The 16,640-nt window shown below is 42.1% G+C and overlaps 1 protein-coding gene across 4 annotated transcripts in view; it reads right to left on the minus strand.

Moving 5' to 3' along the window:
• Nucleotides 1–16,640, minus strand: part of LOC118125696 (unconventional myosin-XVIIIb) — a 45,638-nt gene that overhangs the window by 19,410 nt on the left and 9,588 nt on the right. For all 4 annotated transcript variants that reach the window (XM_035184572.2, XM_035184571.2, XM_035184570.2 and 1 more), the window contains exons 5-27: nt 16,326–16,389; nt 15,120–15,232; nt 13,977–14,144; nt 13,000–13,210; nt 12,777–12,919; nt 12,519–12,619; nt 11,747–11,810; nt 10,808–10,952; nt 9,705–9,875; nt 8,920–9,010; nt 7,245–7,437; nt 6,901–6,981; nt 6,018–6,138; nt 5,754–5,901; nt 4,873–5,056; nt 4,658–4,793; nt 2,422–2,531; nt 2,254–2,319; nt 1,944–2,072; nt 1,189–1,332; nt 837–926; nt 611–730; nt 357–462 (exon numbers count right to left, since the gene is read on the minus strand). In XM_035184572.2, coding sequence (XP_035040463.2) covers nt 357–462; nt 611–730; nt 837–926; nt 1,189–1,332; nt 1,944–2,072; nt 2,254–2,319; nt 2,422–2,531; nt 4,658–4,793; nt 4,873–5,056; nt 5,754–5,901; nt 6,018–6,138; nt 6,901–6,981; nt 7,245–7,437; nt 8,920–9,010; nt 9,705–9,875; nt 10,808–10,952; nt 11,747–11,810; nt 12,519–12,619; nt 12,777–12,919; nt 13,000–13,210; nt 13,977–14,144; nt 15,120–15,232; nt 16,326–16,389 — 2,899 coding nt within the window. The remainder of the gene's footprint in view (nt 1–356; nt 463–610; nt 731–836; nt 927–1,188; nt 1,333–1,943; nt 2,073–2,253; nt 2,320–2,421; nt 2,532–4,657; nt 4,794–4,872; nt 5,057–5,753; nt 5,902–6,017; nt 6,139–6,900; nt 6,982–7,244; nt 7,438–8,919; nt 9,011–9,704; nt 9,876–10,807; nt 10,953–11,746; nt 11,811–12,518; nt 12,620–12,776; nt 12,920–12,999; nt 13,211–13,976; nt 14,145–15,119; nt 15,233–16,325; nt 16,390–16,640) is intronic.

A 16,640-nucleotide genomic window follows, 5' to 3' on the forward strand; every position in this document is an offset into this window, starting at 1 on the left:
CTTAACAGGAACTACAAGGCTAGGTGCAGCTGTTTAAAAAGACACATTTAAGTTTAAGTTGAAAGTTTCAACCTTAAAATGTATTTAAAACATTAAAAACACCCTTATTGCTGCTGAAAGGTTTATCTCTGCTCTATTATCAGTCAACACTGCCAAGAGTTCTTGCATGAGGTTGATTGTAGACATTTTTGTTAACAAATACCAATTTAATTGTTATTTATCTGACCCTCTCCACAATCCCTCCACGTTACCCCTGGCAACCGCAGAAGCACACTGGACAGGTTTTGTTTTCTATGTTCTCTGGACTTAATATGTGGCATCCTTCTTGTGCAGCACGAGTGAGCACAGTCCTTTACCTGTTGCTGCTCCTCTGTGACTCTCAGCGATCTGAACTTTCTGTTTCTCCTCCTCCAGCTGCTTCTCCAGTGTTTCCATGGTGACTTTACATTGGTCTACACGAGCCTGATGTTTGACAGTGAAGATGATGCAATAGTGCCAAGTGAGTAACAGACATGTATTACAAGCAATGCAGCAAGTTACAGCAGGGGGTTAAAAGGGAGGACATGAAGAGTACTTTATGAGTAATAGATTACTTGTTCAGCCTGTCTACCTGCAGCTCTTTGTTCTCTCGGCTGAGACGAAGTCTCTCTGACCTCTCAACATCCAGAGCCTGTCCCACCGCATCGCCACGGAAACGCTCGTCACTTAACTCAGACGTCACAGCTGTAATCTGCACACATGGATCAGACAGCATGAGTGTGTGTGTGTGTGTGTGTGTGTGTGTGTGTGTGTGTGTGTGTGTGTGTGTGTGTGTTGGTGTTTGCTGCAGCATAAACCTTGGTCTCCAGGCTGTCTGCAGTCTGCCTCAGCTCGTTCCTCTCCTTCTCTGATTTCTCCAGACGCCGTCTCAGAGTTGAAACCTCATCCTGACAAAAAGCAGAAGAGCATCTCACAGCAAACGACGACACATACTGTATTTACATCCAATCATTTACTATGACGGCAGTCGACCTGCAGTGTGCAATATCTGACAGTGTTTATGCACAATGCATGATGATGATGATGATGATGACGATGACGATGACGATGATGTGCGTGTGCGTGTGTGTGTGTGTGTGCGTGTGTGTGTGTGTGTGTGTGTGTGTGTGTGTGTGTGTGTGTGTGTGTGTGTGTGCGGTCTGGTTGTACCTCTTTGGCCCTGATCCTCTCATTGTCCATGTTGACATCGAGTAGAGGACGAATTCGACAGAAAAGTTTCCACCAGCTCCACGTGGACACGACCCTCAGAACCCGCAGGTTACTCTGCAGACAGCTGACCGCCATCTGTTGCACCTGGAGACACACACACACACACACACACACACACACACACACACAATATGAAATAATCCTAGTGATGTTTTCACTAGTGTGTTTCATCTAAATTGTACAAATTGTTGTTTTCTTAACCTTAGAATGGGCCCTCTATATTTAAATACTTTATATTTATTATATATTCTACGGAGGCCGCCATACAGTAGCCCAGACTGGACAAACTAAAGACCTTTTGAGTTTTTATGACAACTGAAGGCTTCTTTCATGTTTGGAAGAGGAGGGTGAGGTGAGGGGTGTTCAGTTGCAACATGCAACTTCACCACTAAATTCTACACACCTTAAACTTTAAGTCTTCATTTATTTATGTTATTATTCATTAAAAGATTGCAACTTACTGGAGGTCAGTAACCACTGAGATCGCATCACTCTGAGAGAGAGGGAGCATGTGTGCGTGTGTAACAGAGAGAGAGATGGGGAGTGGACAAAATGTATATGCATATATATATATATATATATATGTAATTTTAAATTATAGAGCTGTCCTTGCAATGATAATGAGGAAGGAGTGGAGCGAAGGGGGTCCGTGTCCCCCCCCTGACATCCTCCCCTGCGTACAGAGCGACACTAACCTTGAGTTTGCGGTACTTTTGACGGGCCAGGTGTCCCGAACAGGAAGCCTGTAGATACAACAACCAGCCGGTGACCTGCTGGTCCCTCTGCTGCTCCAGGTAGCGCAGCACACCTCGCTTCATAAACACCTGAGGAGCAGGAAGAAGATCCTGAGTCATATCAGCTGCACGCATGTTCCACTGTCTAGATTAAAGATGTTCAAACATGTTAATCAATCAAATTTTATTTGTATAGCCCATATTCACAAATCACAATTTTTCTCATAGGGCTTTAACAAGGTGTGACATCCTCTGCCCTTAATGTGCTCACCCTACTAGCCCCCACGACCGTGCTCTTTCTTTCCAGATCCAACTCCACCAGCAACTCCTCCACCGCCTGAGATGCAGAGAGGGAGAAGAACAACTTACTGATTTCTGATGAAGATAGCAGACATGGTTGTTGTGTGAGAGTGCAAGGCGCCGTGATGTGCCATCTGACCTTTCTCTCATCATGGCTGACAAACATTGAAGCATAACGTTTCATAATTGGGGGAGACAGCGCCTGGAAATGGCACCTGAAGTCACTCAGAGTCATGTGGTCTGGATAACCTGGGACAGAGAAGCAGACAGAGAATGAAATCCAGAGTTTAGTTCCAGAATTCATTTGCTATATGTGAGCCTATAGATCTGGAAGGGTTGAGAAAAGGTTGCCAAAACATTAAAGGTAGAAAAGTGTGTGGATGATAAAACCAGCTGCTGTGTGGGATGAAACTTTCTTTGATCCCTGCAGAATCAGTAGCAGCACTAAAAAACTAATTAAGAGAAGATTTACTGAACTTGAACAAAGCAATAAGGAGACAGTGGGTAATAAAGAAAGAAACACAGGGGATACAAAATGTTATTGTAAAACACAAACACAACCTCTTCTGTTTGTTCGACACAAACTGTGCAGGTTGCTGTGATTCAGTTCACACTGCGACTTTGGAGAGAAGACCAAACGGAATTTTGAAAATGAATTCATGACAAATAAAAGAAGACATTTAACACACTGAACTTTGCCGTTGCTGTCGGTAACTTGTTGTGGCACGACCAGTAGATTATAGTGGTTTCAGTAGGCAATCTGTTACACAACTTTCTATTGTCTTGTTATTGTAAAAAGACTCCCAATCAAAACAAAAAAGAAAAGACAGAGTTTGGTGACATAGCTCAGGGAGAAGAGTGGGTCATCCTCTAACTAGAATGTCGTCCAGTCCGCATACGTCCTCGGGCGAATGGATGAACGTGGCATGACCTGTAAAGCGCTTTGAGTGGTTCACAAAAAGCTGTATAAATACAGTCCATTTACTATTTTCTTCACTAGCATTGTCTTCAGTGCAGTCTGTCTGGTTGGAGGGGCAGCGAGCTGAGCTGCCACTAACCGTTGCTTTTTCTTCTGCTTCAAAATCCTGTTCACTACATATAAAAGCAGAAGTACTTTGGCCTGCAGAGTCATAACAATACAGGTCAAATGAATATTGTATGACTCCAGACTATCACTGGGTTATGTCTGACTATGCATCAACAGACTGAATGTTGGCCTAAACACAACCTGAGTTTAAAACACGGTTAACTTCATAAATCAGCATCTGCACAAAATAGATACAAAACACATCCATACAAGAACTGCTCCCAGATCAGTACTATGCTTGAAACTTCAATGCTATTATCTATTGCTTTGAATCTGTGGTTCACTGGCTCCTGTTTTCTCACCTGTATGGTGCCAGTCCAGATAAAAAAACAGTTCATTGTGGAAATGTGGAGCGTGGACCTAAATGGCTAAATCTGCTCAGTTGGAAGTAAATCTCACCCAGAGGTAGAGTGTCGAGGCTGCCTCGGCTTCTTAGGTCAGTGAGAGTTTCATTTTTATATTTACATTCAAACATCTTATGAATATTCTTTTTTTCTTAGGACAAAGGTTTGAGCATGAGTCTATGCCTGGTAAACTTCATTTATTTCAACTCAACATACTCAGTACAAGTATATAAAAAATAACTGTAATCTTTTTGTCATTTTAAGAGTTTCTCAGTGCATGTATTACCACCTATACCAATCATATCACCTTTATGTTTTACATTAAATATCACTTTATTTATCATATTAATCAGTGTTTAAATATATAAAATATGGTATATAAATAAATATAATATAACAGTTGAGTCTTCTCACTCATTCAGTAACTGTTTACACACAGTCACAGATATCATATAATTAGTTATTGCTACTGATCAATGCATTAATGAACAGTAGAATAGAGTATGCTTACAACAGCATTATGACCGCCTGGGAGAATAATTGCACATAATTAAGTGGTTCATCCTCTCGACTGAATATCATGTAATATCAATTGTCTCCTTCCCGTGACGAGAAAAGATGACAGAGATGTTCCTACAGGGGATTTGAAAAATAGCACATTGTGTTTGGCAGCCAAAACCAAAAGTGTATCCATATATCTAAATGAATATGTTTTACATTGAAGAATTCCATAGTGAGTGTGAAGGCTACACAACAGACTAAAGTAATGACATTAAGGAGATAAGTTACGCTAAATCAACAGCACAAAGCATTAATCCAGGAGCATGACTTATTGAATCGTGCACAAACATTTTTTATTCTGTGACCCCTCTGGGATTCTGCACATTGTAGTGCGCTTTGAACACTTAGAACTGCTAAACAAGCTCCCCAGTGTGACTGCTGACCTGTGCGGTAGAGCTGCAGGGCCTGCAGGATTTGTGTGGAGTGCAGCTGGACTCTCAGAGCCGGGACGTCTGTATTTGCACTCACACACTGCAGGAACACCGGCCTGGCTCGACGAATCAGGTTCACCAGAGCATCCTGTCGGGAGGGGCCAGTGACAGACAGACTGAATGCACAGAAACTTGGGAAATGTTCTTAAGGACAGTGGTGCACTTACTGCCTGTAGTTTCACTGCAATACACTGGGAGTGCCGTCGTATGGCTGCCATCCCCCCGCTGAACGTCTTCCTAATGGTGCCGTTCCTCTGCAGAGAGCGCTGGCTGCCGCCCTCCAATCCCCCCAGACCTCGACACAGAGGGGTAAAAGAGGTCCTGGGGGTGAACATGGCCTTCACCACCCCTCTGCAGAAAATAGAGTGAGGAGTTGGCTGTCACATTTGTTTTACAGTCAACAGATGCAGTAATCAGATTAGTTACTGCACACATTGTGTTCAGTGCTGTCTACAACTGATCCTGCCAACCGACGCCTATTCATTTAGTTTGATATATGTATTACTTAATGTTCATACACATCATTCGCACCATTCACTTGCCCCGGGTGACATTAACATATATTCAGTTCTATTTGCGTCTTTCGCCTCCTGAATAATTTGCCTCGTGTCTGGTGTGAACACAGCATAGTCCAGTGATAGTTGCCAGTACATCTGTGGGTACAGTGCTCACATAGCTTATTTGGTAATATGATGCCAGTTTGATCAAATGTGAAGAAATGAGGCTAAAAAATGGGGCTCAAGTTGTAGCACACCCTGAAGGCCTGAATCCATTTCGCAACATATACTTCACATCCCCTAAAGCATGATGGGAACTCTAGCATTAAGATTTCCAGACCAAGTACCTAACAGTACATACATATACAGGCTTGTCCAGATACTTTTGGCCATTCTGTGCTTTTCTTTACACATACTGTGTGACAGTGACCCCACCCTTCTGGGTGAAATGCAAATCTTTCCGGCTGCAGGAGTCAACTATGAGACGTTCACTTAGACGTGACATGACCGTGTTTCAGTGTTCTGCATCCTGGGCCTTCACACAGACTCACATGGTGGAGTTTTGCAGCAGACAGATGGCGTTGAGACCGGATGGGTTGTTCTGGATCAGACCGAACCATCCAGTCAGGTCGTAGCGGACCGGGTCACAGCCCATCAGGTGGTTCACCTCACACTGCAGCGGCTGCTCACACTGACGCACTGCAGGGGCATACCCATTCTCATTATCCAACGCTGAATTAACACTTTTACTTACTCCCACACACACACTGGGAGAGACTCTGTGCTCGTGCTGTGTTTCTAGCTTTTCTTTTTACCAGTGTTGCTGTAATACTGGCAGACTCTCTCCAAGGCACTGTTCTCACTGGGGGCTGGTGTCACCATCTCCTCATCCAGAACCCATAACAGACCTCTGGGGTCTCCATCTGCCGCCCGGACCTTAAACACACGCACACACAGGCACACACACGCAAAGATACACACATTAGGATTTCAAGTGAGAAATAAACATGTTCACCTTAGAAGGAGCTGCTACTGTTTTATATTTGGTTGAGGTCTGCAGTCCTGATGTCTTTTTGGGAGAAAATTAGCTGCAAATATAATAAGTGTTTCTCTGAGTCTGAGCTTAAAATCCCAACATCAAAACTCCTCTCTTATGTGGCTGTTGGTGGCTGGACAGTAAGATGAAACTGATAAGGGAGACTTTATTAGAATCTGACACTTGGAAAATGAAGCCGAGAGAAAATGCAAAATAAGCTTTCATCGTCTTCTCCCTGCTCAGAAAAATCTTTCCAACTCCACAAACTTGACAAACATCCTTAAAACAGGACCATTGTTAAAAAATATGTAACAAATCATGGTTATTTCATCAGACAGCACAACCGAGCAAACAGACTTTCACCTACCATATTATTTGTGTTATCCCAGCCAAGGTTTACTTAAACAGTCGAATAACGAAAATTTTCCTCAAGGTGCTTTTCAATCTGTACAGTACATTTGAAAACACATTCTATACAAAAGACTTTTAATTTTGATGAGAAGGAATTAAATGACCCAGAATTGTTTTCCCACGACCGACAGATAGGTGCAACAGAGACAACACCAAAATATTATATATGGATTGGAAACAAAATACAAAATACAAACAAAATCCTGATAAGATTATGTAGCTGTAACTGTCATTGCCATGTTGATGTGTACCTGTGGAGGCACCTGGTCGATGGCACACACTGCCTCAGCGGGGCTGCTCTCTGGACACTGAAACTCCACTGGAATCCTCTCCTGTAACAGACAACACCATTTGTGAGAATTATCAGTCCAACTTCGACCGGCGGCAACTTTGAAATGTTGCTATCCAATTCATATACATATACATATGTATGAAAATGTACAGACAGTAATATCACAACAGTATTATGGAGTATTCCTTTGTTTTTTTATGTGTGATTTGAAAACACGTATTTGCCAAATTGTACCTGAGAGAAATGAAATGAAAAGACAAGCAAACATGCGAACTTGGATTAGTTGGAGTGTGAGTCCATTACCTGTGCGTATCTCTCCTGTGTGTGTCTGAAGGTGTGTGTGTGGTAGTGCTCCAGCAGCCTCTCCTGCAGGTAGTTGTGGCAGAACTCAGACCAGCCGGCCCCTCGCTCCTCTGCAGAGTGTCTCGGGTTCCTCATGCCTGGCGTGTCCACCACCATCATTGAGGCTAACGTCAGCTGCTGACCCCTCAGAGCCCTGCCAACGAAACACACATCCCGTGTCACAAAGAGTGTGCTGTGCATGTATGCGCGTTGCATTTTTCTATCTATGTGCGATGGTTAAGCTGCATAGAAAACACATGAATGTCTCCAAGAGGAAAACATCATCTGAATCAACAAATGTCCAAACAACGCACACAACTACCTGTTAGTGGTCTGTGAAATAGAAATGTGGCCAGAGACTGAGGTTTATCACTCATTTTATATACAAATGCAACATGAGCCCAGGGAAATACCATTACGTTAAACAATGGGAGGAGGAGGAGGAGAAAAAGAAGTATTTTCCTCTATTGTCCATATGTATGAAGTTTAAAGCCACACAACATTTATTTTACACCTTTGATTATTATGTTGGTGGTTCTGAATGAAAACTAAATACACTTCTTCTGTTAGTTATAAAGTCCATATTTGAAGCTCAATCAAGAACTAATCTGAATATAAGATATAATATAGATACACACACACACACACACACACACACACACACACACACACACACACACACACACACACACACACACACACACACACACACACACACACACACACACACACACAGTGCAAACCAAATTTCTTCTGGAAAAAAGAACTGATACAAACCTTAAAAGTAGCACAACACAAGAATGTTCAATAAAGACATAACATTTGAGTTTCGTTCTACCTGTCATTTGGGCATTTCACTTCATAATGCCATGTCAATCTAATTATTTGTATTAAAGAAGGGATCCTATTCATCCTTTTATTTTTCTTTACTTTTTGTTGTTTTGCAATGGCATAATGTCATGTCACTCACATATGTGTTAGTCATCTATATAGTCAATATATAAAAGTTAAACTTGAGGGCACCTGCTTGGCTGGTATGACTGCTCGTGTTTTAAAGTTGCTCTGTAATTGTGTCTTTCAGTGTAAATGCTGCACCACATCATTTTAGGACCAATTTGAGGTTCAATGAATCGTTCACACTTTGTGAAATAGGCTTTTTCACTTTCTTGTGATGAGAAGATTGATACCATTCTCCTGTTTTTTGATAGATATGAGGATTCTGCCAGCAGCCAATGAGCTTAATTATCTTACCTTGGCTTGGCTTTCTTTGGTTAAGCTGACCTGAAAGACTGAAAGCAGGCTAACCCAGCTAACCTGGCTCGGATCAAATCATTGATTCAAACTAATATATCTACTGTCTGACAAGAGAAACTGAAAAACATGTAGATAGGAGACACAGCAGAATCTTTGCTCAATTGTTTGTTAATTTGAAGACCACAAAATGATTCAGCTGTTTTTCTTCTTGCTGGATGGGGACGAGATATAAGGACAGCTTTAACTCAGCAGGTAGAGCGGCTCGTCCACTAACCAGAGGGTCAGTGGTTCGGCTGTATAATACATAACAGTGCTGCACATAGATGCACTGCAAAACCATTTAGCATTTATTGTGCAGTCAGTCTGAGATGTGTCCATATACCTGTTGATGAGTGAGACTATGGCAGTGAAGAGTTCTTCATAGAGTCCTGCAGCCATTCCATCAACACACTGAGCAGCTGTCAACCTGGGGCCTGCACAGAACCAAGGGGATGGACACATGGTTTAGGATGGGTTCCTCATTCTGTGTGTGTTTCCTTTAATGAACATGATTACAGGTGGTAAAGCCTCATTTGCTGCACTAAACATTCAACTGTGACCCAGTGGAATTTCTATAGTTGGCAAAAACATTCATTACAGATATCCATGGGCTGGCAGGTGAATCCCAATGGCTTTCTAAAAATACTACATTTCAGTTAATGCATTTTAGGACCGCTAAATAAATAAATGAATAAGCATTTCAAACTTAAAATAAAATAGTAATTCTTTATTTTACTGGCACATAACTAGTCATTGATTTCCTTAATACTTTCCTAAAAAGAACTGTAGTTGTTGAACTGTAGTTTAATACATAAGCAGAGTATCCTGGAGAGATCGCTCTACTTTAAGAGCAACTTTACACTAAATCCACTTTTCAGTTATTAAATCAAAAAATAAGGGTACGGCCCTGCTAGAGCCTCACCAGTGGTGTCTCCTCTCTCCTTTTTCCTCATTCTAACAGTTTTGTTGCATTATGTGTCATTGTACAGAATCACAGAGACATTATCCTCAGTCTGATCTATTTAATGTCAGTGGAAGCCTCTGTTCTCTGAAGCTACTCTCTCCACCTCGGGTCTCCCCTGGTTTTGCCTCCCAAAAGTTGGCCCCTTTAGTGAGTGTGTATCTCACCCTCGTCTGACTCGGCAGCGGCGTTTCTCTCTCTGCTGCCCCCGGTGGCTCTCTGCAGCAGCTGTCGGAGGTGATGTTTGAACACGGCCGTGTGCAGCTCCTCGCCCTCACAGCCCAGAACGCTGCTGGCTGCCTGAGCGCTGTCGAAACTCACAAACTGTCTCCTGCCCACTGTGCAAACAAAAGGAGAACACACAGAGAAGACACAATGATGACAAAGTCCACAGAGGGAGGAGATTAGTGACATTAGTGACAAACGTTTAGGAGCATTTTAGGGAGTTTTAATTACAGCTAATGGACTGATGAAACTGTTGACACATTTTGATGTGAAGCTCGTGCAGCATAATGCATATTTCAGCAGTTTACAGGATTTAAAAGCTTTCTTAAATCAGCATCTTACTCCTGAAATGGAGTTTTGCATAAGTGATGTTCTTCTAATGTTGGCAACATGTTGGTTATTTCATGTGAGAGATTTCTGCATGCATGTCTGTGTCTGAGTTTAAAATGGTTCAGATGGAAACAGGTGATGCTGTGTATTTCTGTTCATCAATCAGGATTCAGCAACACATTTGTTAGGTCCTGTTGTGTGTTTGATCAAAGCACACCCGCTCACTTCTAATCTGATTGTATCGTAATCGGATTGTGTGTGTGTGTGTGTGTGTGTGTGTGTGTGTGTGTGTGTGTGTGTGTGTGTGTGTGTGTGTGTGTGTGTGTGGTCCAAGTATTACTCAATTTGTGGGGGTCTCAATCTGTTTACACAGTGACATTACGTGGACATGTCTTCCTTATGGTGATAAAAGGTGTTGAGTGTTGCATTAGGGTTGTACATTTTGTGAGAACCTAAAAAAGTCAGCTATGTACAAGAGTCTGTAACGACACCCACCATGGTTGTAAAACCTCTAAAGAGGCCAGATGCCACAAACTGGTTGGGTTGAAGATGGGATGGTGGTGGGATTTGCGAGTGTATGGGGTAGGGTTTGATATTGACGATGGCTCATTAATGTCCTCAAAAGTGTAGAAGCACAAACATGTGTGTGCCATGCGGACTCACAGCCACTGAGTAGGTGGGGATGAGGAAGATGATGACGATGAACGAGTGTTACCTTTACAGGCCCCGGCAACTCCCAGATGATAAATAGAAGCCAGAACGTGCCATATCGCCTTCTGCTCGCTGGCGGTGAAGCCCAGCGTTTCCATGGCAATCAGCAGCTTGGTGAAGGCAACAGACGCACGCTGCTTCTCCTCAACCTGAGAGCAGGCAGGGAGGGAGGGAGGGAGGGAGAGAGGGAGGGTTGGTGTGTCTACTCTGTGAAAATTAGCCACGTATTGAAGTGGAAGAACAGCTGAATCATGTCTCATCTTCACGGCCCGAGTCTCTTCAAGTGGATCATTTCCTCCTCATCATTTGATTTCACCTTTTGACTCACCCTTAAGTGAGCGCTGTGGCCATAGTGAGGGTGTAAACAGTTTGCAAAGTCTGATGTAATGGCCGAACTAAGAAAGATGACATATTGTATATATTAAGCAAGTCATGCCAGTGCATTCTTTAAAGAGGTACTATATGAAGAGGTGAAGTTGATATCAAAAATGTTCGGGCCCAGGAGATGGTGCTCATATTTCCTGCAATGTGACTGGCTGGCAGAGGGGTAAAGCCGCAACTGCTGTGACTCTAGTCTCCATTGATTTGGTTTATTTCTGCCGGTTACATTATGATCACAGCTTCAAAATCCTGCGAAGACCTCTTAATGGTTTCCAGATGTTTTCACCCAGCTCTCTATTCTTTCCACACAAGTCCACCTACAGAAGAAATACTGTGCCTCCAATGACCTCTGGCTGGAAATCCAGTAATACTCCCGTACATGGTTTTTCTCTCACTTTTTATAAAGACCCAATAACAACAACACATTTGCCAAGGCAGAATGGACACAAGGTCTCTCAAACCAACACCTGCTTGGCGTCGCCATCTGCGTTTCTAGTAAGTCTTTCCCTCCACCTCCTCATACTCACATAATCCCCCCCACACACACTTGCACTTACTGTACCTTGGTGGGATTCACAATGCCAAAAGAGTTGGATTCAGGGAGCTGGTGCAGCTGCAGTTCTGTCCTAATGAAGAATTAACAAAAGCGTTAACAACAACAATATATCTGTGCCAGAAGTACAGATAGATGGATAGATGGATAGATGGATAGATAGGTAGATAGATGGATAGATGGATAGATAGATAGATAGTTGGATAGATGGATAGATGGATAGATAGATAGATAGTTGGATAGATGGATAGATGGATAGATGGATAGATAGATAGTTGGATAGATAGATAGATAGTTGGATAGATGGATAGATGTATAGATAGATAGATGGATAGATAGATAGATAGATAGTTGGATAGATAGATAGATAGTTGGATAGATGGATAGATGGATAGATGGATAGATAGATAGATAGTTGGATAGATGGATAGATGGATAGATAGATAGTTGGATAGATAGATAGATAGTTGGATAGATGGATAGATGGATAGATGGATAGATGGATAGTTGGATAGATAGATAGATAGTTGGATAGATGGATAGATGGATAGATAGTTGGATAGATGGATAGATGGATAGATGGATAGATAGATAGATGGATAGATAGATAGATAGTTGGATAGATGGATAGATGGATAGATGGATAGATGGATAGATAGATGGATAGATGGATAGATGGATAGATGGATAATGGATAGATGGATAGTTGGATAGATGGATAGATGGATAGTTGGATAGATGGATAGATGGATAGATGGATGGATGGTACAATGAAAATTACCTCATCTCTGTGCTGTGTCCTGCCAGCATCTGAGAGAAGACCAGGAAGTTACTTTCTCCTGCGACTTTCTGACACACTCTCCATTTGTCCAGCATCATGGTCTGATGGAGAGGGAGGGGAGAGGGTGAGAAGGTGGAAAGCAAGAGGTAGTACATGTGTGTGTGTGTGTGTGTGTGTGTGTGTGTGTGTGTGTGTGTGTGTGTGTGTGTGTGTGTGTGTGTGGTGTGTGATGTGTGTGTGTGTGTGTGTGATGCATGCCTGCAGGTGTCCAGCAGCAGCCTGTCCAGCGTGGTTAAAGTCCAGCGAGAAGACCGTGGCGAATCGAGATGAAGCATCACTGTGCTGGGAGCTCACACAGCCAAAAGACCTCAGGACTGTGAACATAGCCTGCACACGCTCCACTAGAGTAAGAGAAAGAAAAGGAATGAACCATCTGTAAAGTACGGACGTGAACCCTCATCCCTCCAGCTGCTGTGCTCACCACTGAGGTTCTCTCCAGTGGTGCCGGCTTGTTTGAGGAGAGCATTTGTGAAGGCTTGGCACACCGTGGTCTTTCCTGTGCCGCTGCGTCCCACCGCGCACACGCTGTGGTCTCTCCGGCTGCCCACCATGGACACATACACTCGCTTGACCAAGGCCGCCAGAGCAGGAGGAGCATCCCACACTGTATCTCCTCGCCGGGACTTTGGGGTCTGACACAAAATAGAGGGAGAAGAAAGAAGGAATGAAAATGGTTTTGAGTTGAAAAAACAACCAGATGATTCATTGATTCATTGATTCATTGACTAATGACTTGATTGACAGAAAGTTTTCCATCTGTAAACTGAATATCTTTGGGTTTTTTAACTGCTGTTCAGATGGGAACAAAATAAATCAGAGGAATCTGGGAATGTAGACCGGACAATTCATTAATTAATTCAGTAATAAGAGGGTTAATTAATTATGAAAATAATCATGGCCGAACTAAAATGATTAATCGATCAGGCACTGGTAACTATTTATACCAAGGACCAGTTACACACCATCAGTTAATGAAGATAGTTAATTATTTGTTTAGGCAGTATTAACCCATTCTGAATAACTGTCATATATTTAACATTTGTAAATGACAAATAAATGATTACCTGGTTTAAATGTGTATAAATATTCTTTTTAATTGTTGTCATCTTTTACAAAAAAAATTCAACAAATGTTTTAGTATTCAAAACAAGCTGTTGTTTGTGACATTTTAGTGTTGATGTTGTTTGAGAACTATTGGTTTAGTGCTCAGCAACTTGTTTTTCAAGCTAAATGTTAAACATTCTCATCTAGTTTGATGATAAAATGAATATCATTGGGATTTGTAACAGTTGTTCAGACCCAACAAGACATTTTGTTAACAAATAAATGAACAGATTAATCCAAACCCTGATGAGCAGATCAATGATCCAGTGTGAAATTGTAGACGTCTGCCCTCACCTTGCTGTGGGCCTGTAGCGGAGGCCAGAAGTTGACCAGGTTGGGTCCTGCTTGTGTGAGCGGCATGTTGGCTTTAGCTCGACTGGACAGTGTGTGAAGAACTCCACATTCGTTCACACTCTGCAGGTCGCTCAGATCCTCACACAGATCCAGCTCTGACGGATTACACTGCGCAGGGAGAAGAACTGTCAGTCCATGGAGCTGTTCAAGGTTCACGCCATGTATACTTAACAATATATAAAAACACAGGTAGACACAGGGGTTTTTGGTGTGTTTGTCTTCTTCCATGTTTTCTGTTTTGTGAGAATTGCAGGAATTACAACACAAACCTGTGATCTGACCCTCTGAAAACAGCTTTATCTTTATAACACAAATCCTGCTGGGTGTGTAGAGTCAGATTTACCAGGCATTGACAAATGAAAATACACTTCCCAGATGCATCATGGGTCCAGTGTAGCGTCCAGTGTTTTAAGAACTATTAATTCAATTCAGAAGTGAAAGATAAAAATAAAAATGCTTTTCAGGGTAAGACAAGATTTCATCAAATTTCCTCATTGCTCATCCCTGTTTATATATTTATATCAACAGCTTTTTCACTCTTAACTTAGTTCTTCTTGGATGTCAGTTTAAAACGTTTGATGAATTCTGCATCTGGTTAATTCAACCTCTTCTGCTTCAGTTTTGGTCATTTTTTTAACAAATTGTTGCCCTGCAATGCTGTACAAAATGTCTGCCACTTTCACATGGTTTTTAAACAGCACTTTCTGGTAGAACGGTCAGGTAAGGTTGTATAGGGACTGACAAAGTCAAGGATGTGGTGGATTAACGGGTCGAGCCCTGGACTTTCACCCACCTGACTCTCATTCTTAGACTACAAGCTTTTGTTTTATTACATTTATCTTCAGTTAGGGTTAGGCTGAAATAACAAGTAGACCCTTTCATGAAGTCACCAACATGTAAGAGAGCCTTTCAGCCCAGGTCTTCTCCCATGTGACTTATTGAAGTGGTAGAATAGACCACATCTGTAAATCGCAGATGTGGCTGCAAATCGCATTGTAGGACATCTGGATTTCCACAAACTTTGTTGTAGTGCAACATTAAATAGATTCAGAAACACATTCAGAAGAAAAAGAACTGAACAACCTTCTCGATTTCAAACTCTGTCACGTCATGCTGCGATCCATCTGTCTGCAGGCGGACCCTCACCCGGCCCTCTGGGAGTTCAGGTGTGCCTTCATCTGGTTTGAGCTGAGTGGCTGAAATGAGAGAACGTTAATCAAACTCGCTCATCAATACATCAACTGTCAACAAGCAGGACATCTGTTGTGAACCCTACGTGCTGCCTATAGAGCAGAGGCTGGTCCACAGCGAATCCACATGTTGACCGGGTTTATATGTCTCTCTAAACAAAGCCTGAGCCCTGCATATTAAAGAGTCAGGGGTCAGGGGATACAGTGTGTGGAGATACAAAGGTCTAATGGGATTAGATGTGTGCAGTGCAGTCAGTAGATGGATGTGAGAGTACTGGATAAAATCAACAGATGGATTTGGAGCAGATCCCGGCACATATGGTCAGCAGCAGCACGGGGAGACACACGAGGACTCTGCTGCAGCTCATTTGTAACACGACACAAAGGTAATGTAACAGACGAGAAGATTACTAGAGATTGTGTTAGGATTAGCGGAGTCCTCAACTAATCCTGACACACATTATGACCAAATTATATACTACTCACACTCACACAGAGCAGAGCTGTGACAATTAGTTAACTGACAGAAAATTACCCAACCCTAACCCCAATTTTCTGTGTAATTTTTTTTCTGTGTTAAATAAACATAAATATAGTTAGATAAGCTATGTTGATAATCAGTTTAATGTTTAAGGATAGAATTAATGTCTTGTATTCTGTTATTCTTGATTTTGTGTTGATTTGACAAAGAAACACGATAATCACTTTTTCCTTAAAGAAGCAAAGTTTGACCCTTTCAGAAATATTCTGAAATGCTCATTCACACTTTCATAACCAGCCCCAAGACTGTGATTCTCTTTGATTTACTGGATTGCCTACTTGCTTTGTAAGACACCGGTGGCTACCTGTTTCTATTAGAACAGGTTTTGAAGATCTTCCTTTCTTTAAATCTACTCCAGTCTACCTCCATCAGAGATCTGTCGTTTTTATTTTCATATTTGCGTTCCAATCAGATCACGCCCCTCAATCATTGATCACACTGACGTTATAGTGCTGGTCAGAGCCATAGTACATAGAAGGATAGAAGGATAGATAGATAGATAGATAGATAGATAGATAGATAGATAGATAGATAGATAGCGTTGTTTTCATATCTCACCGAGGGTGAACCCATCCTTTTGAACACACCACACAGTTCCAGCTTCATACCACACGTCTTTCACCTGTGAGAGAAACAAGGACACAGCAGTGAGGCAACAATGACACAGAATACCGCTCACATATCCTCTGTGTGTCCCGTTACATGAGTTGTACGAGTCTGAGCCACTGCAATCATTTGACATATCCAGTATTTAAATAAGCTTTCAATTTATGTGTAACTTCTAATTAAATATCTAAACCCAACTAAATCTTTGTTATGTATGTTGTTGAGTTGCCGCAAATATTAGAAATCCAAATGTGGATTAATCTGCCA

Source organism: Hippoglossus stenolepis, chromosome 18, assembly GCF_022539355.2.
Source record: "Hippoglossus stenolepis isolate QCI-W04-F060 chromosome 18, HSTE1.2, whole genome shotgun sequence".
Taxonomy (NCBI): Eukaryota; Metazoa; Chordata; class Actinopteri; order Pleuronectiformes; family Pleuronectidae; genus Hippoglossus; species Hippoglossus stenolepis.